At 44.4% G+C, this 24,894-nt stretch overlaps 1 protein-coding gene across 5 annotated transcripts; it reads right to left on the reverse strand.

Moving 5' to 3' along the window:
* Positions 1-578: 578 nt before the first annotated feature.
* Positions 579-23,736, reverse strand: LOC117753329 (liprin-alpha-3-like). Of its 5 annotated transcripts, none has more exons than XM_034571360.1 (31): positions 23,420-23,735; positions 17,052-17,872; positions 14,244-14,345; positions 13,655-13,819; positions 13,002-13,076; positions 12,801-12,875; positions 12,500-12,628; positions 10,953-11,045; positions 10,565-10,617; positions 9,999-10,092; positions 9,581-9,715; positions 9,387-9,470; positions 9,143-9,274; positions 9,001-9,063; positions 8,827-8,903; positions 8,248-8,434; positions 7,942-8,135; positions 7,605-7,845; positions 7,364-7,503; positions 7,126-7,274; positions 6,921-7,017; positions 6,584-6,665; positions 6,278-6,478; positions 6,106-6,168; positions 5,585-5,611; positions 4,542-4,717; positions 4,356-4,453; positions 4,081-4,256; positions 3,883-3,951; positions 3,348-3,519; positions 579-1,951 (listed from the first exon to the last, which is right to left on the reverse strand). In XM_034571360.1, the coding sequence occupies exons 2-31, from the start codon at positions 17,385-17,387 to the stop codon at positions 1,899-1,901; spliced, it is 3,738 nt and encodes a 1,245-aa protein (XP_034427251.1). In that variant the 5' UTR covers positions 17,388-17,872; positions 23,420-23,735; the 3' UTR covers positions 579-1,898. The 5 variants fall into 5 exon arrangements, with proteins under 5 accessions (XP_034427251.1, XP_034427253.1, XP_034427252.1 ...); XM_034571362.1 differs by having other exon boundaries at positions 12,816-12,875; positions 23,420-23,734; XM_034571361.1 differs by having other exon boundaries at positions 1,047-1,951; positions 3,348-3,510; positions 23,420-23,734.
* Between the last annotated feature and the right edge of the window lie 1,158 nt (positions 23,737-24,894).

Consider the following 24,894-nt stretch of genomic DNA (forward strand, 5'->3'; position numbering starts at 1 on the left):
TACAAAAAAACACTGGTACTATTAATAACCTTGGTCATGCCTAAATGTGTAGCTTTGGGGTTTCCTCTTCCTGTCTTGGCTCATCTCCAGTCCTTTGGTGCTCAATTCACCGTCGCCTGTGCAAAATCACCAACTATACAAAGACACTGAGTTTATGCCATTTTTATGTGTATTTCCATGTTTCACGTAAATGTGCAATTTCGTCAGGGGTGAAATAAATAAATCCCTACTCTGTAGCATAATAGAACAAAATATTAAAAGAATGCATTACACATAACTAAAGCATTTGCACTACAGGACCACATAGCACCTCTCTAAGCCCCCCCCCCCCCTCCCCTCCCCATCTCACTCCTTTCATGCCCTGTCTTGTGGTATCTTAGTAACAGTATGCTCCTTAGCTCTCTGCATTCAAGCTACCAAAGCTGACAGTTTGAGGATAAACTCGGCATTTACATTTTAATGGCTCATATCCTCACAGACGACTGAGAGCCCAGTTACTCACACTCACCTGTGAGCGCTCGGTGTGAAAGGGAAAGCCGCGAAAAACAAAACTCCTTCAGTAGCATTTTACAGGTATGTTTTTTTTTTTTAATTACAGCTTTTACAATCATTATCATTATTGTTCATCATATTATATTCAATCATCATCACTACTATCCAATAATATGAATTTAAATCATCATAGCACAATTTGTTTTTGTTTTTTCTCAAAATGTACACATACAAGTAGCATATCTTAAATGTCCGTAATTTAAAACGTATTTCCTTTTGTCAACCTAAAATGAAATTACAGTCAGTCTTAAAACTAAGTATGAAATGAACGTACAGTTTAATACACACACACACACATACATACTGTACATACATACATACATACATACGATAGCAGTTATCATACAAAATGATAAAAATAAAATACACACGTTTTACAAAGTCCTGACCCAAGCTTCCACATCATTAGATGATTGATATCATGGCGTTCACTCTAAAATGGTTGATTTTGGCATGCATATTAACACAAATGCTTCAATCTTTTTATTTTTTTTTTCCTAGTTTGAACAGGAGTTTGTCATAAAGCACTTTGCTAATTGTCTCATTGTCTGACCTATTCACATTTGTGCATCTCATGTCTGTTATGGCTTAAGAACATACATCTCATTTATCCTTTATACACTTACACACATTCTCCCCCTTGGACCTCCCTCTCCCCCCGGACTCCCTACTGTGTTACGTTACTAGGCAGAGTATGTTCTAGCGTCAGTCTACGTTGTAGTAAGAACACCTGAATGGACGTGTCGGGCTATAATTGTCGCGATCTGAACAGGAATGCATTTTTTCCAGTTTTTAAAAAACCCACAAACTATAAATTCAATTGTGTCAATATTGCCGTCTCACACTCAAAAACAGAAGAGGAATTCACAAGAGGCGATGGTCACTTTCTACAGGATCAAACAGCATCATGCCACAACTATGGATGAAGGTGAAGCGAGACGGAGAGAGAGAGAGAGAGAGAGAGAGAGAGAGAGAGAGAGAGAGAGAGAGAGAGAGAGAGAGAGAGAGAGAGATATAAACAGATGAATAAACAAACACTCACTCATTATTTTATCATCTTTTCACAACTCATTCACTCAGTGTCTTTGATTCTTCGAGGCTCGAACGTTGTTTGTCATCTTCTGGTGTCCAATCCGCAGTCTGTGTGTGTGTGTGTTATTTTTTTTTTTTCTTTTCCTTGGGTTTAAAATGGAGGAGGGGGGTCTGCAAAATGGAGAACACACTTGACGAACCCTAGAAGCCCCTGCTGAGATGTGACGTTTGATTTGGTGTTCACACGAGTTTATTTTTATCTGCAGATACCGTCTGTCTGCGAGGGTGCTTCTCTCACCTGGTGTGCTTATCTTTTAGCAGGAATATGTTCTCACGGACCCCGACTCCCCCCTTGGACCAGTGTTTACTGAAAGAGAGAAACAGGCGATTAGTAAATATTCTCTATGTTATGTGTCGGTCTCTGACGAACACTGGAAAGAATTAAGCAAATTAAAAAAAGAAAAAAGGGGATCGGTTGAGTTTGACTCAAGATATTTTGCTGGCCTAGTTCTCAAATTATAACAAAATGATCTCTAAAGCTCACTAATTATCTCAGTTGATTGATCCATACAAACCAAAATGTTAAAATAACATGTTGTGATTTTACAGCTTTTACAGGAAAGAGGTGGTTAGCCTGGCACTGTCCAAAGTTAACAACATCAGTGTCGCGACTGATTTTGATCATTTTCAGTTTAAGTGCTCAGTAAAACTAACGGACTGCTGGTGGTACTACAGACAAGATATTGATTGTCTGCAAGAAGAAGCATGTTATTTACAAAAAAGTCTAATTCTTTCTTTAAATTACATTGTATATTATTAAAATAAACCTTGATTGTAAAGGATTGGGTAAATGTAGTGGCACAGATAAATGTACTGTCCATCCTTGCTGTCACCCTGGTTCCTTTAACTGACTGTTTATATCTGACTCATTTAATTTGACTGTTACTTAAGCCGGGTTACTCAAAGCACCACTTAACAAAGTCTGTTGCCGAGATGACATAATCTGACTTTGAGATTTCACAGCAGAGAGATTTCCTGTATTTCTTCATATCAAACAGATCATCTTCTGAGTGAGGTTCAAGGTGTCCAACAAGTCCGGGGATGCAGATAAACAAGATAACATTGCTGAATCCCGTCCCACGAGGAATAAACAATCACACGACACAATCACAAAGTTTAAATCTTGAAAAGCTGGATTTACAACCTGGAAGGTGGGACATGAAAAACACTTTTTTGGAAAAAATGGTCATCAGTACTGTGAATGACATGTAATTTGAACTAAATGTGCCATCACGGTTAATTAAAGAGGAATAGAATCCCCATTGCTTTGTGCAAAAGGCCCAAGTGACGGATTCTTTCTCTAAAATGCTGCCTGATCAGCTGCAGGACATTGTTTTCCCATTCCTGTTTAAATTTCGAGGCCTGATTTCCATGCTACACCCTGATGTCAGCTCTTTAAAGTTCAATCATGAAACACTTTTTACCATGTTAGAGGTTTGGCTATAGTTCACTTGTGGCCCAGATCTGGCCAACAGGAGTGGACCATCATTCAATGTAGCGTATGTTGGCCAGATGTGTTGGATGTGGAATGGAGGCCAAATCAAAACAGTATTGCTATATCAATACTTTCGGTTGCTTTTCCTCTACTGACTCTTTCAACTTGTGTGGAGAGAAAATCAGGTTAAAGTCCCACAAATGTGCACGCGGCACCATCTTCTGCTGTTTCTGTGCCACGGATTGTCGTCCGTGCTGCGACTCCTCACCTTCACTCTGCACTTTTCTCAGGGTGACAGAGGGAGTGGAGATGGCGGAGGCACGGAAGTTGGCAGGTAACGTTTCTGAGGAGTCGGAGGTCACGCCGCGGAGGTCCTTCTCCCGGAACATCTTTCTCCACGATGGCGACCGTGTAAAGGTTTTTGTGCCGTCCTGTTGAGACAATTAAATAAAATCAGGGATTTACAGGAGCAGTGTTCTGTTCAGGGTCTTATTCATTATGCACTGGGGAGGTCTAACAAAGGAGTATTTGGCAAAGTAGTATTTGTTGTGGTAAAATACCGCAGTTGCACAGTTTTTAGGCGTACTAAGCAATTAGCACTGGTGTAAACACAGCTGAACCACTTTGGCTTACCAACAATTTCCCAGCAGTGCATGAACTGATGCCATAAGGGCGTCTCTTTAAGAGGAGGAGAGATACTTCAGTCTCCTATTTCGGTGGAAATGAGAAGGATCCTATCATGACAAACATTTAACAAACGTTGAACCAATTTTAAATAGTTTTAGTCAACAGACGCCTCCTACCTCATCTGGCCTCCTCTCTGTTCCCATTAAGATCAGAGTGTTGTACTCCTTCTCGAGGAGCTGCCTTGCCTGCAAGAGATTGACAAAGCGGATTTCAAGATCATAATTAAGATAATTTAGGAGTTGAAGATTAGGATTATTTGAGCGATTTCCTTTATTGAGCTTCTACAAGTTGTGAGTGAAGGTGCCGCGGAGTACCTGCGTGTTCTGATTGGGCATCTGCAGGAGGAGGGCCAAGTCGGTGTAGTCGAAGGTGTCGTCTAGCGCCAGGAGGGCCCCGTGCACGCCGCTTTCCAATAGGTTGTCCGCAAACTCCTTCAGCCCAATTGACTGCACCCAGCACATCACGCGCTCATTGGACCATACCATCACATCTGTGGAGAAGCACCACAGAAAGTTCAGTTTCAGAAATAGATGTATTCTCTGTATGTCACGTCTGGAGAGGAGACTTGCCCATCGCCCGCAGGGCTAACCTTGATTCTGATGTTGGCTGTCGTCCCTCCTCCTCTCCAGCTCCTTCCTGTCATAGTTCAAGCGCTTCAAGCACATGATACCATAGTGAAGACTCACCCTGTAAGGGAGTGTGACACATTGCTTTAGTTTCTCATCACAGCTGGTGTATACTGAAGAAATATAGTCCATTATTCTCTCTTTCAGACCTGTGGAAACTGTCCACCATTTTCAGCTGACCCCTCAGCTCCTTCTTGGTGAGATGATCCAGCATGCGGGCATCCACCAGGGACTCCATGAAGTAGGAGCGGTACTGGGGGAGACCCAGGCTTGGCAGCCACTCGTTTCCCACCCACTCGTGGTTCATGTCTCCGTAGGCCAGGATCTGGAGGATGGAGGGGAGGATGCAGATAAAGTGAAGTCAGTCACACTCTGGAATGTAACTGAAAATGGTCTGTGTAACAACATAGGAGTAAGAGTGTCACTCTTTATTTCATTTGTATGCCGCAGTTGGGTCGGCAAGGGTCATGAAAAACATCTCTCTGCTGTGACATTACAGGTGAAAGGAAACATGGGAGTTGTAGGCTGAAATTCCAAAGATAACTACTTATAGTACAAACCATTTACAAAGGGTTTATGAGCTGTAAGTAATTCTTTTTTTGTTTGAAATTTTGATTTGCTAATGCTTAAAAAATCAGCTATAAGCTGTTGGGAAACTTGTGGGGAAAATCCCCCATGAGTATCAAAAAGACCTGGCCTCAAACTCAGTTTTAAATAAACACAGTTCATGATTACTCTCAAGTTTTCCATTCAACTCTCCTCTTGTGATTCTCCTCTTGCTGGTACCAGAGCACTCCTGGTTTTCATCACACCCATCTGATGAGTTTAGATGTTAGCACAGCTCTCCCCTCCACTGACAGGAAACAGACTCCGCTGTTCAACCAAATAATAAATAACAGCTTACAGGAGGAACAACGGAGTGGCACGTCCACACAAATTGTGAGTTTGTGTTAGGGTCAGGGAGATTGTGCAACCTCACGTCAGTTTGTCTGGCATTAATAGTTCGAATAGCTCAGTGTATCATGTTTGTGGATTTGAAGTCATAAAACATACTAACACGTTTATATATCTTATAGGTGTATTTTTGTATTTTAATATTTATTGACAGCAACAGAAATAAAGAAAGACACGGGGAACTACGGATTTCATTACATTGCATTGCAGTCTTCTGTAGTTTTTATATTTCACTCACCTGGTCCCAGCTGAACTCTTTCTGCTCCTTGTGTTTCGGGAAGAGATGGAATGAAAGAGAAAAGGGACAGAGAGTTGCAAAGAGCGGGAAACATCAGGAGGGGCAGTGTGTGTGTGTGTGTGTGTGTGTGTGTGTGTGTGTGTGTGTGTGTGTGTGTGTGTGTGTGTGTGTGTGTGTGTTATGATGAATCAGTGTCCGGACAGAGAGAGGGAAGGCAAAGGGAGGAAAAGTTTTTTGTTAGTGAGTTAGAATTAGTCGGAGAAAAAAACACTACGTACAAAACAGATTTTGAGGGAATAGTGAGGGAAAGGTGAAGCCAAACAGGCCTAATCAGAGACAAAGAAAGAGAGAAGAGCTCATCAGTTTGTGGACTCTGGTCACATTTAAGTGTTAAGAGGCCAAAACATAAACCAATTACATGTCAATACAGAAAATAATGCACTTTTGTAGTACGGAATCTACAGAATAAATGCAAAAGTCATGAAGTAAAGTAAGTAAGTGATCAAAAAACTCTGTCTTACTGGTTTGGTGACAGCAGTGAGAGACTCCATCTCAGCATGTGTCATCCATATATTACTGGTCGACTGTAAAGACAGGAAACACACACATCTCTCTCAAATCCTGTGTACATGTACTTTGCATGCTGGTGTTCAGATTTACATTAAACTTTTAGTTTTTTTCACTGAGGCTTACAGAGCGAGTGCTTGCTGGTGCAGACGGACTGGTGAGGGAGACCATCTCCTGGATGGCCAGGCGGAGTTTCAGCCTGTGCAGCGGGTTGCTGATGCCAATCTCCCTCTGGATCTCCGTGTCCGAGAGGTTGGCCATGATGGCGCCGCTCTTCACGTTGGCGCGGCACGCTGCCACGTACCACGCGGGCATCCCGACCCACAGCTGGGTAAACAGAGGGAAGACGTTTAAATGTCGCCCTCATCCGACCGGACTCATCGATCTGAGCTGAATTGATCAGTTTAAACGGGACAGTTTGCCTTGACGTACCTCGAGCCATGTAACAACAGTGGGGCCGTCCCACGAGGCGAAAGGCAGACCCTGACGACAGGCCTCCTCCAACAGGTCGTGCCTGGCAAGACGGGTGGAAACACAGGTTTGACAGAGATTAATTTCTTCCTATCTCTTCTTACCACTGTGTCCTTTTATAAATAGATAATCCCACTGAACTTGTGATACCATGATATGTGTGCCTTGCAGCACCACCAGGGCACGATTAATAAATATCTCCACCTCAGGCCTGCTTAATATACTGCTGTGCAAATAGAGAGAGCCTATAGTTGGGGTTCAGAGATCTCTATTTAACACGAGAAGTGTGTGGGCTCACTTCTTTTTGCTACGGCGGTCTTTTTCCACTGTTCCAGTCCCAAGTTTGGCCAGACCCAGAGGGTCCGCAGAGCCCAGGTCATCAGACGGAGTGGAGGCTGAAAGAATTCAGAGGTTAAATGGGATGTTTTGTTTTGCCATGATGACAATTTCTGCATTAGACGACAAAACTGGTTTCTGTGAATGGGTCCAATCGGTTATCTAACCCAGTGAGGAAGACTCGCGCCCAGGTGCACCGATCCTCCCCTTTTCCTTTTTGCCAAAGAGGCGGCCGATTGACGACTTAATGCTTTTCTTTTTGCTGGCTTTGTGGAGGGAATCCTGGCTAGCAGTGATGGCGCCATCGGCAGAGAGACTAGACGAACAGAGAGAGAGAAGAAAAACGAATGAACGAATGAACCGCAAAAAGATGCTAAGCTAATTTATTATTAATATTGAGCGTACCTGCGGAATTCACGGTGGTCGTCGAGGCCGGCCCCTGGGTGAGTGTGTGTCATTCGGTCCAATCGTAGGGCGCGAGGAACAGGAGGAGGGGTCGAGTCAATCAGGGCAAGTGCTCTGCATTCTTCACCATCTTTGCTATTCTGCAGGGTGGAATAAAGTTCAGTAGATTTACACAGCGTTCTTCAGATTGACCTCATTTAAAGAGAATCTGAAGCTTGTAGCTCAACTTTTGATAAAGTACCTGTCTGTCCGTCTCCCTGGCGGGGGAGTGCGGCAGGCGGGGGGTGGAATGTCCAGAACTGGGCGGTGAGGGAGACGCCAACGTGGAGGAGGTGATGGAGGGTGTCATGTAGCCCCGCCCAATGCTGTCCCGTCCTCCCAGTGAGGAGGGCGGAAGGGGAGCGTCGAGGGCCACGCTGCTGACCCGGCTCTCGATCTCCTCGGCCCGCAGCTCCGTGCTCTCCTTCTCCTCCTGAATCAGCCTGAGAGACGAGGAGAAAGAAGACCACTAAGGGTGATTCTGCACGACCAAACATTTCTGTAAGTTCTGTGGGTGAGACGAACACAGAAAAACTAACTTGATCTCCTTGTTAATGGCCTCCAATTGTTCCTGTAGCATGATGGCCAAGGTCTGTACATCCGTCTGTCCGCTGGGAGAGAGAAGCTCCGATCCAAACAGAGTCTCTCTGTCGTCCTCGTCATCGGAGCAGCCTCCGTCCACACCGCCGTCATACCCAGGACCCAGCATAGTCCCGCTGTCCCAGTCTCCGTACTGGAAACAGAGGGAAAATGGTGGGAAAGATGCAGGACATGAAGTCATCTTAGTAGAAAAATTCAATATTATCATCACAGTCATCAACATTATCTCAGCTTGAGCTCAGCACCTTGTTACTATCGTCTCTAGACTGCCCCCAGCGGCCGCGGTGCGACCGCCTGACCACCACCCCACTATTGGAGTTGCTGTAGCCGGCCGGGAGCGAGCCGCCGCCCTGGGGGTACCGCAGCTCTGAGGCGCTCCCTGGGAGAGATCTTCGAAACAGGGTGGAGGGAAGTGAGCTCACGCTGCCCGCCCTACGGTGAGAAGATCCACAATTCAACTGTTATATCACCACACGTGAAAGAGACAATGTCCCAAATTCCAGGGAGAACAAATGACAACAAACACGTCTCTCTGGAAAGCAAAGCAAATTAAATCAGTTGCATCCATATGAATAAGATGTGTACACATTATTTGCATTTTTACCAGCCAGAACAATACCCTCTAGGTGCAGTATCAACAATGAGTTTCCAAAATAGATTTTAGTGCAAGTACATTACAGCTACACATAAATGGGCTCCGGCGGTGCAGTGTGCATAAAGTATTGTATTCCTGGGAAGATTTTGTTTTTATTTGGTCATTCACAAACCGTAGGACGTACTGTAGCGTTAAAAATAAATCCCCTTAAAGGTTCACTGTGGCTAACCTGGAATAAGAGCCAGGCCGGCCTCTCAGCTGATCCAGCTCCAGTTGGATCCGCTCCAGCTCCGCAAGCAGCGTCTCCTAAAATACAGAAGAGAAAGGCTGTGAGGGGAAAGTTCAACAAAACTGGAGGTGCTGTAACCCCTGTGAGAATAAGTTTAAAAAGGGGAATGAATACCTTATTAGCGATAAGATCATCTTGGATTTTCTTCATATTGGACAGTTCCTCTGAAAGAGCGTTCTAGCAGAGCAGAGGAAAATAGTGTTATTCTCCACTTTGGTGCTAAATATACTGCACGAGCGGTTCGTCTGCTCCGTACCTTCTCCTCTAGTGCTGCCATCCTCTCTTTGAGGTGGAGCTGCAGTCTCTCGTTGGACTCAGACAGAAGCTTGTCCACCGTGTCCGAAAGACGTTTGTTGTGTTCGTCGTTCATCTTCTCCCTCTGCCTCGCCTGAAATGAAGCAAGGCCACAAGACAGGTGCTCAAAGGTCTCAAAGAGATCAAGTTTTAATTTCACGAATAAAGAGGATGGAGTAATGTGGAGCGACGATAAATGACGATACCCTCTGTAGTTCTTGGTTCTTCTCTTCGAGTTGAGCCTCCATTTGCCGTAGCCGTTCCTCAAAGTTTCCGTGGCGCTCCTCTGCCTACGTGAAAGGGAACAAAATCATATTTACAAATGCTACAAAGGTGTAGTCTAAGAATTATGGATGCAAATTAAAGCTTAGAGGACGCCTGTTACTCTGAGTCAAAGTACCTTGTTGAGAGCGGCTACTCTTTGGGCGAGCTGGGCCTCGATCTCAGGCAACGTCTCTGCCCTCTGCAGGGTCTGCTGGAGCTTCTGCTTGGCCTCATCCAGCCGCTCCTGTAGCTGTCGGTTCTTCTCTTCACTCTGGACACACGGATAGAAAACACAAAATCAAGCTGCTCACAATTGTCTTTTTTGGGGATCTTAATTGAATCTTGTTATTTGAGAAAAATAAAGATTAAGATCTCAGGCTGAAAGAAGAAGGCTATTTCTCAGGAGCTAAATTTAAGAAGCATGAGAAAATAGTACAATTCTCATATTTTCCTTTCCTGTGAGCGGAGCTATGACCTGAGATGTATTTGTCTAAATACTACAGTATCAGTATCAGTACAGTAACAGAGCTGAGTATAAATTACTTCAAACTCACCTGTCTGTGCAGGGACTCCTTGCTGGCCAGCTCATTCTCCAGCTTGTCTTTGATATCATGGAGAGAAGTCGCCTCCCTCTGGGCACTGAGGTACCTGCGCGCAACACAAAGAGGCCACTGAATGTAAGATCTGTGCCGCACGCAGCTCTTGACCGAAATAACAAATGCATACGAGATGACACGTTGATTTAAGGTTGTGTGGTACGGAAGGAACAAATACCTGATATAGAAATAGAAAAATCAGCAAGGGCAGTAATTTGAGACAATTGGGACACAGAAACTTTTTGCATCCATTTAATTGGACTCTCACTTTTGCTAGGCAGGAACTCACCTTTTTTTTGCTTTTTGCACTTAGCTGCATTCTTAGTGACAACATAATGCAAATCTCATTATGTAAAACAACCTGAGTCTGTACAAGGAGGTGTCAGGACACCTCTGCGCTACATTGTCAGCCAACAAGTGAAACATATGGTGCGTTTGATATGTTCATCACGGCCGGTGTGTGAAACAAAAAGTTTCTTGTGCTCATTAAAACGAACAGATTCCTTAAACACAATGAAATTTACCTGCGTTCTAATGTTGTGATCCTTTCCTCCATGTCCTCCCTTTGGCAAAGAGCCTGAAGGAGACAGAGATATATCATTAATAAGACAAGCTACAGCAAAATACATGATGTAACAGCTTGTGATTATACATAATGGCCAGGTAAGAGAAAACATCTAGGTGTTTATGTATCTGGATTAATTCTAGACTTCCAACAACTGCAATTATTAAAATAAAATCCACCTCAAAACTCTTTAATTTCTCTGACTGACCTCTCATTAAAAAATAATGCATATTATCATTTCTGCAACATATGCCCATTGTGTTCAAATATACACTCGCAGCCCCGGGAGTCGAGGGAGCACAGGATCTTTTGGCCATGCAGGAAGAGACAGATTGGCACACACGGACCTCTTTCACTTCCCTTTGGAGCTTCTGATTGGCCTCCTCCGACTTCGTCACCTCCCTCCTGGCGGCCGCAAGCTGTTCCTCTATTTCCCCAACCTGACGCGGCACCACGGAGGGACACAAGAAGACACAGATTGAGCCCAACATGCCACAACACCCAGGATAGATTACAAATGTCTGTCTGGTCGATGTAAGACTATTGAAAAGCACGACTGACCGAAATAACACGCTGACTCTGAGATTGTTCATCTTTTTGTGATTCTATTTTCTCCTCAGTACTTCAATCCTCTGACCAGATGAGATTTTATTGCACAGACATATATACAATATGCTAACGATCAAATTCAATGTGTTGAGTGTCTGGCTGTACAATACACATTATAACCATGGCTTTTTAAAGCAGCTGCAATAGTCTAACTGGCCACAAGAGGGTGGAGGGAGACCAATAGACTATCAATCGCCTCCTTCTTGGAATCTACTGGTGGAAATAGCTTGGCACTGCTTAATGCAGTGCACTGAAGGAATTTATTACAGCAGCCAGTATTTGTTACATCAACTAAATTAAAAAACAAAACACAAATTCACAAAAATGCTTGTGTTTCTGTACTTGTGAGTACTTTATCTAAATGCTAATAACCAACCCTTTAACCTTAATAATTAGTGCTAATCTCAACCCTAACTTTACAACTAATCCTTATTTAATATATTTTTTGTATTCACGTAAAAAATGGAGCATTAATTTAATCAGAGAGCTGGAGTGGAGCTTGTTTATCAGCTGACCAGTAACAGCCAATAATATTCCTACAGGTGTACAGTGAGGCTGATATAATCTGACACTTGCTCGTGCCAATGCTGTGTCGTGCTGCAGCTTCTCTCACCATAACAGCCTCCTCTCTTACATGCTAAGGATTTAAATTAACCTAGGTTTCATGTTGTTCAGGTGTCGGATATTCCACGTGAATGATTTGGACCAATTTGGTTTTGGCAGAATGAGAAAGCGATGAGAGTTGTGAGGCTGTTTTTTTTTAATGCTGCAAAGCTGCTGTCAATCAAATCGGACCAAACCACGGCAACACAGTTCTCATGAAACAGATTAGCTGAGTCTGTGAGTTAAGAATCTTAATAAATTATAATTATCATATATGTTGTAGTTAAGACTGATAATCAGGATTTGTGACTTTACTCAGACTTGAGCATTGACTGCCTTCTGACTTGGAAGCTGGAAACTCTTTGTTTTTTTGTAATAAGCCATAATAAATTGAGATATTGAGAGCTATATCAGCACTGAGACATTTTCATGCCAGGAGATGCATATATGTTTACCAGCCTCACATGCATACTGCCAGTAACGCAGCTACTTTTCCATTTATTGTACATTTTCCTTTGCAGATTTCACATCAAATTCGACCTTGATAACTCAACTAATTTAAGACATTACATTATACTTTTTTTTCAGCTAAAACCCTGAAGTCGAAACATTGACTTTTAAAAACTCTGAAGATACAAACTCATATTGCATCTTCACTATAAAAAAAAAGGCATGCGCTCACCTGCCGGCACATGAGGGCCAGCCTCTCCCTCAGCTGGGAGAGTTCCGACCTCTGTCGCTCTATCTCTCCCTCTCTCTGTCTCTCCAGGTCGCTTTCCTCCGGGCCAGAGGAGGGGCCGTTGGGTAGTCGCTGGAGCGATGGCGATACAGAAAAAAAACGAGAGCGATGAGGAAAAACAATCAGTTAGAGTCAGTTACGTTTGCATGTAAATGAGCTGTAGATGAGATGAAGTCACACTGACACAACATGAAACCCAAACATCTAATTTCTACTGACAAAAACAACTGGAACCAACATGCACAAAGCCCTCCCTTACATCTTTCCCGCCGTCCACCCCTTGTTGACGTCTTTTAATTTGGTCTTTTAAAGAGATTACCTGGAAAGAGGGAGACAAGACAGGAAAACAGGCGATAAAAATGCATTATTTCTCCTCTTCACGGCGTTCTTCATACCGAACTTAAGAATCCTTGAGACACATGAAATCATTTGCGTTGGATTTTACCTCTTGAGAAGACGTTGCGAGTTGATCCTCTAACAAGGAAACCCTCTCAAGGGCCACGCGGAGCCTCTCTCGCACCTGTGTGGTGAGGCGGCAAGAGGTGAAGCAGGTAGAAATGCCATCGCACACCACGATTCAAGCTGCTTTTGTGTCACTCAAATGGATTTGCCTACAGTATCTACTTCTTCTGACCCTCCCAATGTGCTTAGAAGGAGCAAGAAGGTCTGAGGTGACAGAGTCGATTAAACAGCTCACGAGAGACCAAAATATCAGGACAGAGTTTCTCAAAGGTACATTGCATTGTGTTTCCCTTAATCTGATGGGATTTATTTTCCTCTTTCAAACTTCTATAATTGCTCTAAAGGGCAAACTTCAGTAAAAAAAAAGATCTTCAGTGAAAGCAAAAAGTCAAAGACATGTGTAAAACTTCTACTTCCATTGTTAATTATTTAAAAACTTAGCCAGACTGTCTGTCGGGTGCTTTGTCACTGAAGGGAACCAAAATAATTAGCTGAACGTTGCTAAAATGCTTCATGGACAAGAACTGAAGAATTGTATCACACAACTGGGACTGAGACCGACTCACGATTGGCCGAGTGCACGCGTTGTCCAATCTTTACACACCGTCTATGAGCCTGATCTACAGTTTGACCCACCTTCTCATCTAGGGCCTTGTGGTGCTCAAACAGAGACTTGAGGGCCTTGAGGACTTCCACCTCACTGGAGACACCCGCGGGCGACTGGGCTTGTCTCTTCACCACCGTCATCCTCAGACTGCGCTCGTGGCGAGACACCAGACACTCCAGGTGCTCCAGCAGCAGCTACAGGAGTGGGTGGAAGGGGAAGGAGATGGGGAAGTGACCGGGGGGGGGGGTGCAAAGGGTTGAACAGGTAGAGGTAAGAAAGGGAGTTTGAAGGACGGGGACACAAAGGAAACAGAGAGCAGGGTAGGGGGAGAAAGAGAAAGGGAATATCCAGAGGAGTGAAGGGTTTTAGTGGCGACAATGACGTGAAATAGGGCGGTGAGGAGAGAGTAGGGTAGCAGAAAGGGACAAGGAGCGAGTGGGTGAGATAACAGAAGCAGATAAGGAAACCAGAAAAGAGAACGTGGAAGAGGAAAAAAGGGGAGGGGGCAAAAAAATAGCAAATGAGACAGTGTCACACCCACACAAGCACAATGGGTGAGGAAGATAACACAGAGGCTGTTACAGTGCTAATAAGCAAAATGGCCGCTAAACATCTTACACGTGTGTTGTTCCTCTCCGCCTTGAGCTCAGAGATCTCCTCCTCCCTCTCCAGAAGGTGCTCCCGGCAAACGTTCAGCTCTTTAGTCAACACAGCAAACTCCTGTGGAACACACACACACACACACACACACAGACACACACACAAGCTGCGTTCAGGGGCGAGGAAAACCAACTGTTTAAATGTATGGGTTTAATAGTTTAAATGGTCTCCGCGCAGCCACTTCAGCTGCGATGAGAGTTTAAAGCAACAAATAATAACTCGGGCCCAACATCGCCCATATTTAGCGACCCTGGAAAGTAATTAAACAGAAACATAAATGCTGACGTGAAGCTAGAAATATACACAGACGCTAGGAACAGACTTTGCGAAACACCTGAGACCTGGAGGGGCGTCGGAAGACGCACAGGATGTAAACCTACATAAGAATCATGCAAATCACTGACACAGTTTCTATCTCTCTCTCGCTCATCCTCCTCTGTGAACTCGCATTCATGGACCTGTTACGTCACACTGTTACACAATGGCTCTGTACTGGAGTGCAAGGGGAGAGAACCCTAACCCTCAACCCCCCCCCCCCCAAAAAAAAACCAGCATCAATATGTCATCCACAACAGTGCAGGGCATAGGTTTGTTCAACCAGGAGAACGTGTCATGATTTGGTTAAAAAAAAGGAACAGAAACCCGTTGAATTCCACGATCATTGGTTCCTTCAGGTCTCCGTGTCTCCACATCCACGGCTTCAGCACGGAGGCACTCGCTGTTTACGAGAGTGACAATGATGTGCAGATGTTTACAGTTCAGGATCGCCTTATGATATGTAAACAGTCAAAAATAGACACGTGAAGCGGGTCTGTGTGTTTGGATGGGGGAGGGAGGAGAGAGCGAGCCAGAGACAGAGAGAGAGAGAGAGAGAGAGAGATGCAGATGGTGACACAGTGGGTCCATTGGCTCTCGGCCTTATGGGATTGTTTCTTGTTTGGATAAGGGTCAGATTCTCAGTTGGCTTCCCTTGTCCCCTTGTCATTTCTTTTCTATTTCACCTCGCTCTATCTCTATAGTCTCCATTCAGTTAAATCAATTTACAGTACCGACTGAGTTATACAAATAGGAAATACAAATTTGAAAATAGTTTTGCCTTCTTGTGTGTGATGTTTTGTTTCCGGGACCAACAATCCAAATGCTAGATGATCACATAGAGAAGCCAAAACTGGAAAATACTTAAAAAATAATAAATAATTTCCTTGAACAATTGAAAAAATGATGAATCAATGAGCAAAATAGAAACATTTGAAAACGAATTGTTTCAGCTCTAGAGGTGATAACTAAATATTTTTGAGAAATACGACAGTCAACGTGTATTGTTGAGGGCCCGAGGAGGTGCGGTGTAGAATTTGGTGAAATTTGGACACGATATACATTCAATATCAATAAACTTTGATAAAACAAGCAACCAGCGCTCTGTAGCAACAGCGGCTAGGAGTCAATAACAGCGGTGCCTGAGACTCTTTAGCATACGTGACCTCGATTACGACAATAGCGCATTCACGACAACGGTAACAACAAATGATTCTCCAGTTCAGGGTTGTGTGTACTGAGGGAAGTTTCGTGCGGCATCAGGGTTCCTGCAGCCGGTCTTGCCGCGGCTCAATTACTGCAGGTCACTTTTACCCTTTCAGAGAGAAGACTACGACCAGCATCACCACAGGCCGAGCGAACAGACCATTCCAACAGGCAGGCTTAGAAAGGCCACAGCACTATAATATTGATAATATTGAAAAAGAAATGTCATCCATAGGCTTTTATATAATTGTGCGACATTGTATCCACTCCCTGTACGCTACTCTTCCTTTACCATATGTGAAAATATCTAATGTTCTTCAGTAGAGCAGCATTAGTGACTATGTTGAAATGATGTCATAATTTTTTCTGTCCTCTTCCACATTTAAACATTAAAATTAGATCTAAAAATGCAGTAAAAATACCCCTCTGACTCTCCTTCAAAGAAACTAGAAATACAAAGACTTGATTTTAGAACAAGACGATTCAGTGTCGACTTCTAAAAGACAAAATGTGCACAAGCAGCCTGAATTTACTTTAGACACGTGCACACACAGTTGATGCACTACACGCAAGCTGGAGAAAATATAAGCAGACCTTCTCATACAGTGATGAAAAGTTTAATCAGGTGTGACAGCAAGCTCTACACACAGTAAACACAATACACATGTTCAGTGCTGGAGAAAGCTGCTTTGTATTATAGCCGTAGGATAAAATCTTCCAATTCCAGTCATTATTAATAAGCCATTTCAAACCGCAAACGAAAGAGAATCCATAGAAAACCTAGTGTTCATTTAAGTTAAGCTGAAGCCATGAACAAATATCATCTTCCAGTGTCATTAATCATCCGCTAACAACATGGTCAACAAACACAATGAAGCCTGATTACACAATAAGGAGAAAATTGCATATGCAACTTGGACTGAACAGCCAGAGGATGACAGGAGCATAAACCCACTGCATTAGCGAGAGAACTTTTGAAGATGCAGAGGGGGAAGTATTTAACATCCACTTTCTCGCTGCGTCTCTCTGCATGAAGTGTCACAGCAAAGGCTTACTGTCTCATGAGCTCACTGCACAATGACACACGCTCACACATCACAAGACTCACACAGCACAGAGGATACACAACGTTGCCTCACAAGGAGACGCTTGCATCGCCAAATCACGCGTTTTTTCGCCTCCAAACCCGACTCCATACACACACGCACACGTTGTAAACACACACATGTATGAACACAGTTGTACCTGTGGCAGAGCAATGGACAGCTGCCTCTGGAGCGACTCCTTTTCGTGGCCGAGCTCGCGGAGGCGGAGCTGAGCCGTGCCCAGGCAGTCCTGTGTCTCCCTCAGGTTCTCCAGCAGCCTCTCCCTCTCTGTCAGCATGTTGACCATCAGGGACTCCAGGTTCCCCGTGCTGCCCCCTTCGTCTCCTCCGCCTCTGGGCTCCCTCCCGCTGAAGCCTGCGCCAGCCGTCGCACCTCCAGTGCCCCCGACCCCTGCCCCAGCAGGCGAGGACGGGCCCCCGCCGGTTCCACTTCGCCCATCCTCAGAAATGGTGGGCATCACCTCGCACATCATCATGAGACCGTGGCGTGTGTGTCAAGTTATCAATGAAGAAAATCTAAATGGGGGGATTGTGCGTGCAAATTGTCTCTTTCAGTGCCTTGATTTTTTGTTTTTTTGAACTCGTACTAAAAGTGTGATGTACAAAATATAAATCTTCAATCCTCTTCAGTTTTCCAAAAATATCGTTCCTTTGGTCATGTCTACACGTCTTCTGGTGTTTATTGCCTTTGTGTTTTTCTCCAGCACTTCTCCTTTGTACGTGTTTGCTCACTTGTCTTCCCTCACAACGTCCCAACCTGCATGGCAGACGATCAGAATGCTTGTGTGTTCCTGCGTTATGCAAGAAGTATCTATGGGGAAGCCATTCTGTGGGTGGCTAGGATTGGCGGAGGGTGAGGGAGGGAAGGGGGCGATGGGGGTAAGGAAAGGGATAAAATGAGGCCTGATGCTCCAAAATTGTGTCCACGAGGCAGAGCTCCTCACTGCACCACGGGTAAGAGCTGAAAAACAAAGCAGGCATTGCATTAGATCCCCCTCAATAAACTTCACTGTGCATTAAATGAGGAAGGACGCTGCAAGCAAGAGATGTAGTTTGAGACAACACAGGCTAATGTAGCTCTATGGAAATGTGACAGTAATACCAACTGATGGATTGCAATTAGCATTTTTACAAAATAAAGAACACGTTGACTTAGTGCGTAATAATGTAATGACAACCCAAATAAAAATCAAATAGGATCTGGATCTCTGCTTAATATATTCACTAAGCCTTAAGATCTTAACTTACAGTGAATGAAATTGAACATATCTTTATATCTGTGCTAGCCAACACAATAACCCATGCATCAGACATCTGTCAGAGACAGGAATGATAATATTACTGTTGAGATGAGTGATCAGAACGCTGCTTGTGTGTTAAAGTAGAAACCTGAGATTTTGGTAAAATAAGCTTTTTCTGCTTTTCCCCCAATGAGTTAGATGAAAAGAGCAAAGGGAGTGATGGGAAATTCCCTCTGCTTAAATAGGCCGCCAAATTGTGTGGGTGTGTATTATAGATGATTGTGGAGAGTGATGTATGTCACCTGATGTATGTCACACCTGATTGGAGCAGCGCATCTCGAGTTAGCTGCCTGAACTAGCTCATAAGCATCGCTCCATTTCTTAATCACACTAATTTATGTCCAAGTGTTTTTCTGGTAAATTTGGTTTTATTTAGTTAATTGATGCTATAAAAAATAGGGTTAACTGCATGATGGACAGCTGAGACTGACTTACTACTGTTCGAGTGTGTTGTTCGGAATTCACTACTGCTTCATTTCCTGATAGTGGGAGGAAGTGGACACGCAAAAGTCCATCTTTAAATTCAGTCTATGGGTGAAACAGCGTCCATGGCTTTGTCCAAAGAAAACAAAACTCACCCCAACCTGTCGTTTATATTTAACAAGAACTTGAAAGTGCAGGTATGGATTTTGTTAGCTAAACTAAGCTAAGATAAGCGGAGCTAAGCTAAAACTCCCGAAATATTGAGCCATTGCTTTACGCAATCAATGATCTCAAAGAGATCAATGTGTTGTACCCTTTCACAAAGGTGTTGAAATGCTCATCTTAATGATAAAAACAGTCCTCAGTTTCTCTGCGTAAGAAACTGTATGATCCCCTCATCTTCCATTTCCTGTGTTTCTTTTTTCCCTGAATAAGGCCTCTCTCTCTCTCTCTCTCCCTCTCCCTGCAAACACTGAGCCAAATGGTATGGATTCAGGCAATCAACATTATTATAGCGCCTGGTGTCCCTCTCCTCTTCCCTCCTATATTCTTCACTGTCTAGTCGACAATACTCAAGGGCTTGCACTGGCCTTTATACTTTTAAGTGGTTTGGACTGATTTAGTACCCGATGCAGGCTTATTTACGTCAGTGAGACTGGGCTGCAAAATAAAGAATTTCTTCGTCCGAACGAAATCATCCATTTTGTGATCAGACATATTTATTAGCACAAGCATGGATCAGCAGCAGTGAAAACAAGTCTCTGCCAGTGGTCTTATTGTTATTATGTGGACGTCCGTGACCGAGGATGGGGACTGCGAGCTGGTAATTGGAGACCTGATGCAGCTCTGCATTAGCTCCTCATCCTGGTGAGCCGGCCAGAGCACTTGGCATCCCCACTGTGTCCCACTAAAAAACAACTTACTTCCATTCCCGCTCCACCGAGGGATAATCACTGATGCAGGACTGAGCCAGCGTCCATGACATTTCCTTAAAATATAGTTCCACTGTTTTAAGTGACCTCAGATTTAAGGACTGTTTTGAACTTCTCTAACACGGTGATTAATGCGTATGCAGCCTGCAGTAGCTGCATGGACATTAACAAAGGGGTAGACTTATAAGGCCCTGGTTTAATTTAAGATGAAGTGATAACCTGCTTCATAGATGCAAAAGATCTGTGAGTGTCAGTCCAGGCAATGATGTTGATGATGCTGATTTTGATTAATGATGCTTTTTGGCATTGTATCATTGGTTGCAATAGGGGATTTGTAAGGGGACAATGATGCAAAAGCAAACTGCTGTATACTTTTGAGAGTTTTGACACACAACACAATAGTTAACTGTCCAAGTATTTGCTCCAAGATTTTGCTTGCAACCAGCATCAGAAATACCTCCCATACTGCTGAAAATGCCAGGTCAGGCGTTGGCATGTACTTGAATATATGTACAGATTTGATCTTTAAAGTATATTAGTTTCACTCTGATAAAACTGCAATTTTCTTTTCCCAGAAATCACTTCTTCCTCACTGCTCCAGAACTGCAGTTACGCTGTACTGCCACTGGCAAGGACTGTTTTTAGAGCGGCTAAGAAGAATTGATTCTGAAATGTCAGCAATTTGGCAATATTTCATGCTAGAGAGTCCCATAAGTAAAACAGTGATATGTAGTATATGCTAGACCTTTCTTTCAAGCTATTTAAATGAAGGTATTATTGTGTGTTCCTATTCATTTGTGTATTTTGACTGTGAAACTTAATAATGAAAAGAAGTTATATGGCATCCATTCTCTGTAAGCATTTGTTTTTCAAAGGCTTTAACCTGAGCCAGGCCAAACAACAATGATAGCAATCATTACTTCCATACAGGGTTAGTATCATGCAGCTGCTAAAATACGTAATGTAAGTTGTTATTTTCTTAAATGCAATGGTATCGGATCGGTACTCTCTATCGGCTGATATGGAAAGTCCATGTATCGGAATCAGTGCCCGGAAGAAAGAATTTGTATCGGAATATCTCTTGCTTCTATGTAAAGTGAACCACTTATTGGAATCTATAGTTTTTCTAAATGTATTCGTGGAGGGAAACATTTGCCCTCGTGTCCACTGCTCTTAGTAGTTGACTTGAAGGTGTCACTATGTGTCTCTTCATAAAACTCACTGGATCAAACTGTGCCGAGCATCTCTAATGTTTACTCAGACTGTTCTTGCAGCTCTTGTAGATCAAGACTACAACAGCTTTGGATTTTTACTTTGTGACCCAATGTACCCAAAATATCCCAAGGAACGTAATGTGAGTTGTTCCAGGACACGTTGGAATACTGAAGCACAGGTTGGCCTGTAAGCAAAACTTTCTACCACTCAGCTCAGGATAGTCTTGGAATTACTCGTCGTCATCGGCTGCAGCTCTTCATTAGCACACAGGGACAACAGAACAAGGTGTATGATGTAAATACTGCAGACTATTCTATATACTGTGGCGTTATGATGAGCCTGCGCTGGGGGAACAAAAAACAAAGGATTCATTGCTAGAGTCCTGATTCAGTGCAGGACAAACTATAACTGTGCAGGCTGCAGTTTGGACTGAAGCGTCAGCTGTGAGGTCACTGGGCTTCGGTGAGTGTGTGGAAGAGTAGTAGGGGGGGAAGGCGACTAAAGGACTGTGGATGTACCACAACAGAACTTTAGAAATCTTGCTCGCATGGGAATCTGGCTTTGGCTTTTCGAGCATCATTTGGACCTTTTTGGTTTTATTGCCAGTGAGATCATCGGGGTCGACAGAGAGCTCGAGCTCGTGATAACCTGCTTGCAGAGCTATAGTAGAAGAAGCCGCATTAGATTCATGGGTGTAATGGGTGAGCTCATGCCACAGTGTCACCACTAGTGCATACATACACAGTGTGTATGCATGTGCACATGTGTGCTGTTTTTCATATCACGGTTGCACCCCCCCATCATCATCATCATCATCATCATCATCATCATCATCATCACACTGAATCCTGCTTGTATCCTGGTGTGGTCAGACTAAAATGGATCTGCAATTAGTTGGTTGTTGCTCAATATTCGCATGACACAAAAATATCGTGTGTGTGTGTGTGTGTGTGTGTGTGTGTGTGTGTGTGTGTGTGTGTGTGTGTGTCCAGCAGACACGGGGCAGTGAGGAGAGAGGTGAGGGGTCTGCAGGCTCCCCCAGCCTTCTTTCCTCAGGATGAGGAGGGACTATAGAAAAGCTGGGGGGGTCTCTGCCTCTGCATGCAATCTGCTTTTTTTCCAAAAGATTTTTCTTACATCCACTTAAGCTTTAGATCAAGGTCTCATCGAAAAGGACTCTGCCGGCACCGTGCACGTCTGGATGTGCATTCTTGGCATCTAAAAAGCTTACATGAATAGCGGCTAATAATGAACGCACCCCCCCCTTCTTCCTCCTCCTATAATGCCATGAAAACGCTAGGCTATACCCCCCATCCCCTCACCCACCCACCCCCCTCTGGGCAAAGAAACGCATCATTGGAATCGATAAGTGATTGTCGGCAGCTGGGTGTATAGGGAGGCAGTGAACGCACCACCGGGATCACTCGGACTATACAGCCTATATAACGCGCTTTTATTTGCGCTGGCATCTCCACACGCTCACACACACACACACACACACACACACACACACACACACACACACACACACACACACACACACACACACACACACACTGCATACCGGGGCTGATGGGAAAAATGACGAGGCTCTCTCCCTCTCCAGATGACAGGTCGACTCTAGTCTGTGGATACATGGCTACACCTCCATTTCTGGCATGCCTGCATTTGGATGAAAGGACCGTTCCATGCGTGCCAAGACGCACAAGCGCGCACAGGACTTATGGTAAATAAATTTAGAAAAAAAAACAAAACCTTTGTGCATTGGTGTGATCTCAAGGCAAACAGGAGGGAGGGAGGTGAAGTCTGTGCTGTATAGAGACCCCCACCCCCCCCCCCCCCCCCCCCCCCCCCCTCCGGTCCATGCACTACACTGACTGAGACTGTGGAAAGCATCACGTCAGGATGGAGGAGGGAGAGAAAAAAAAAATGCACATCGCACATTTTCAGTGATGGGCCCTGCCTGCTTCCATTCTTCTTCCTCCAGACATGACAGAATGATCTGCTTCGTGCAGGCCCGTGCGTTGCAGGAGCAAAGGAACTGGGAGGTTTGGGCTACACAGCTCCCAGCGGTAAAAGGGCTTAGTTACAGCCATGATTAATTACAAGCAACACATAGGGAGGCCAATATACTGTAGTATCTCAGGCTCTCTCTACCCCTCTCTCGCTCCCTCTCTCTCTCTCTCTCTCTCTCTCTCTCTGTCTCTCTCTCTCTCTCTCTCTCTCTCTCTCTCTCTCTGAAGTGGCACCTCACCTCCTCCACCTTTTGCAAAAACCGGGAGCGAGCACAAGCGCGCCCTAGATAAATCGTGCCGTGCGCTGCCAACACACCTGTCAATGCCGGACGATGGCTGCATATAGTCTTTCCAATATGAGGCTGTTTGCTTCTATTATCCTCCCTCCCTTTCCTTCTCCACACACACACACACCGACACACACACACACAAACCATACACACACCAACACCCCCCCCCCCCCCCCCCCCCTTCGATCATCGTTATCACACGCACGCATGCATGTATGTATTTACATCAGCGCATGCATATTCCTCCTATATGCGCCCCTGCAAAGATTAGAGCTATTTCTCCATCTCTCCCTGTGCGATCGCGATGGGGCGGTGTGAAGTTGCATCCTTACCACAGTGATCGCGGGGAGCCATGTAGTGTTCATGTCCACGATGTTAAATATTCCTTAGGTCCATCGTGGTCGCGCGTCGGCGTCCGTGCGCCCTCATCCGAAAGCGGCGGCGAAGCCCACAGCGCGTGTTATTTCTTTTCTGCCGCTCTTCTTCCTCTTTTTTTGCACATGTAAACGGCGAAGAGGAGGAAGAGGATGGAGGGAGGATGAGGAGGGAGGAGGGGAGAGACGATACGCCACCTTACCACCGACTCCCCCTCTGTCGGATTGGAAGGTAATGGGTCTTAAAGAAACACTCTCTCGGCATTCTCCGCATCCCTGTGATTTACGCGCGCGCCTCGCTCGCTCGCACGCACGCACTCACGCGCGCGCGCACCCCCTCACTCGCAGGCCAATCAAACACCTGATTAATTATACAGTGTGTATGTATAACAGAGACAAGTGTAAACCAACTGCAAGACATTTTACCTGCAAGGATCCCACATTGCCCGAGTCCAAATTCCCTTATCAAAATATATGATAAATGGCATGTGCATAAATTACAGTGAATAATAAGCCATGTATTATATTAAAGCTGCAGTGCATTCTTGCAAAAGAAGCATGGAGATGTGTGGGATGATGGTCTGCAGGCCCAACTTCACACCACCCCTCCAGATGTTGTCATTCTGAGTTCAAATATGTCATTATCATACTTTCATATGCATCAATTTGAAGGACGCAGTCTCCACGAATCACAGCTAATCCCACATAGCGATCATCACCTTCTTTCTGCTGCATACATCCAGTATGTCTGATGTATGACAACTGAAAAAAGACACATGCTCTTATTCAAAGTCTGTGCAAGAAATCATTAAAGTGCAGCCAAGACATCACGTGATTGCAATGGCAGGAGATGTGGTTAAAATGAATATTATAACAATGAACTTTTAATCAATCTATGGAAATGACATATCTCTGCATTCTGTCCTTAATGTAATCACCATCCACACAATATGAATCCAGCAGCCCACACACATAATATAATCTCATCATTAATATGCATGTTGCTGTTGATAGCACATTTGTAAACAGATGAACAGGTCCATGTGTATGGGTGCATATGTGTGTGTGTGTGTGTGTGTGTGTGTGTGTGTGTATGTGTGTGTGTGCAGCTCAGTAAACATAAGGTGGTGCTGTCTTTAAGAGAGAGAGAGAGAGGGAGCCTGGAAAGGGGTGATGTAATGTGTTCTCAGACAATGATGTCATCGACTGAGACACGGCAAGGATTTAAAGTGACAAAGGCATTTTCAGTGGCTCCGCGCGATTCTGCATCAGGTCTCCTCAGAGAGCAGCGCCCCAGCACCGTGCATGTGTGTGTGTGTGTGCGTGCGTGCGTGTGTGATGGGGGGGGGGGTTTCACTGAGGAAAAAGCTTGGTGTATGAAATAGGAGCAAAACATAAGTACGTGTCTTGCACATATAAAAGAAGGGTCGACG

The sequence above is a fragment of the Hippoglossus hippoglossus genome, chromosome 19 (genome assembly GCF_009819705.1).
Source record: "Hippoglossus hippoglossus isolate fHipHip1 chromosome 19, fHipHip1.pri, whole genome shotgun sequence".
Lineage (NCBI taxonomy): Eukaryota > Metazoa > Chordata > Actinopteri > Pleuronectiformes > Pleuronectidae > Hippoglossus > Hippoglossus hippoglossus.

Coding starts and splice junctions, on each gene's coding strand:
- LOC117753329 (XM_034571360.1), bottom strand. CDS start 17,387: ATGATGATGTGCGAGGTGATGCCCACCATTTCTGAGGATGGGCGAAGT. Junction 13,077..13,654: donor ACAAGGCCCTAGATGAGAAG/GTGGGTCAAACT, acceptor CTCACCACACAG/GTGCGAGAGAGGCTCCGCGT. Junction 10,618..10,952: donor TCCAAAGGGAAGTGAAAGAG/GTCCGTGTGTGC, acceptor TGTCTCCTTCAG/GCTCTTTGCCAAAGGGAGGA.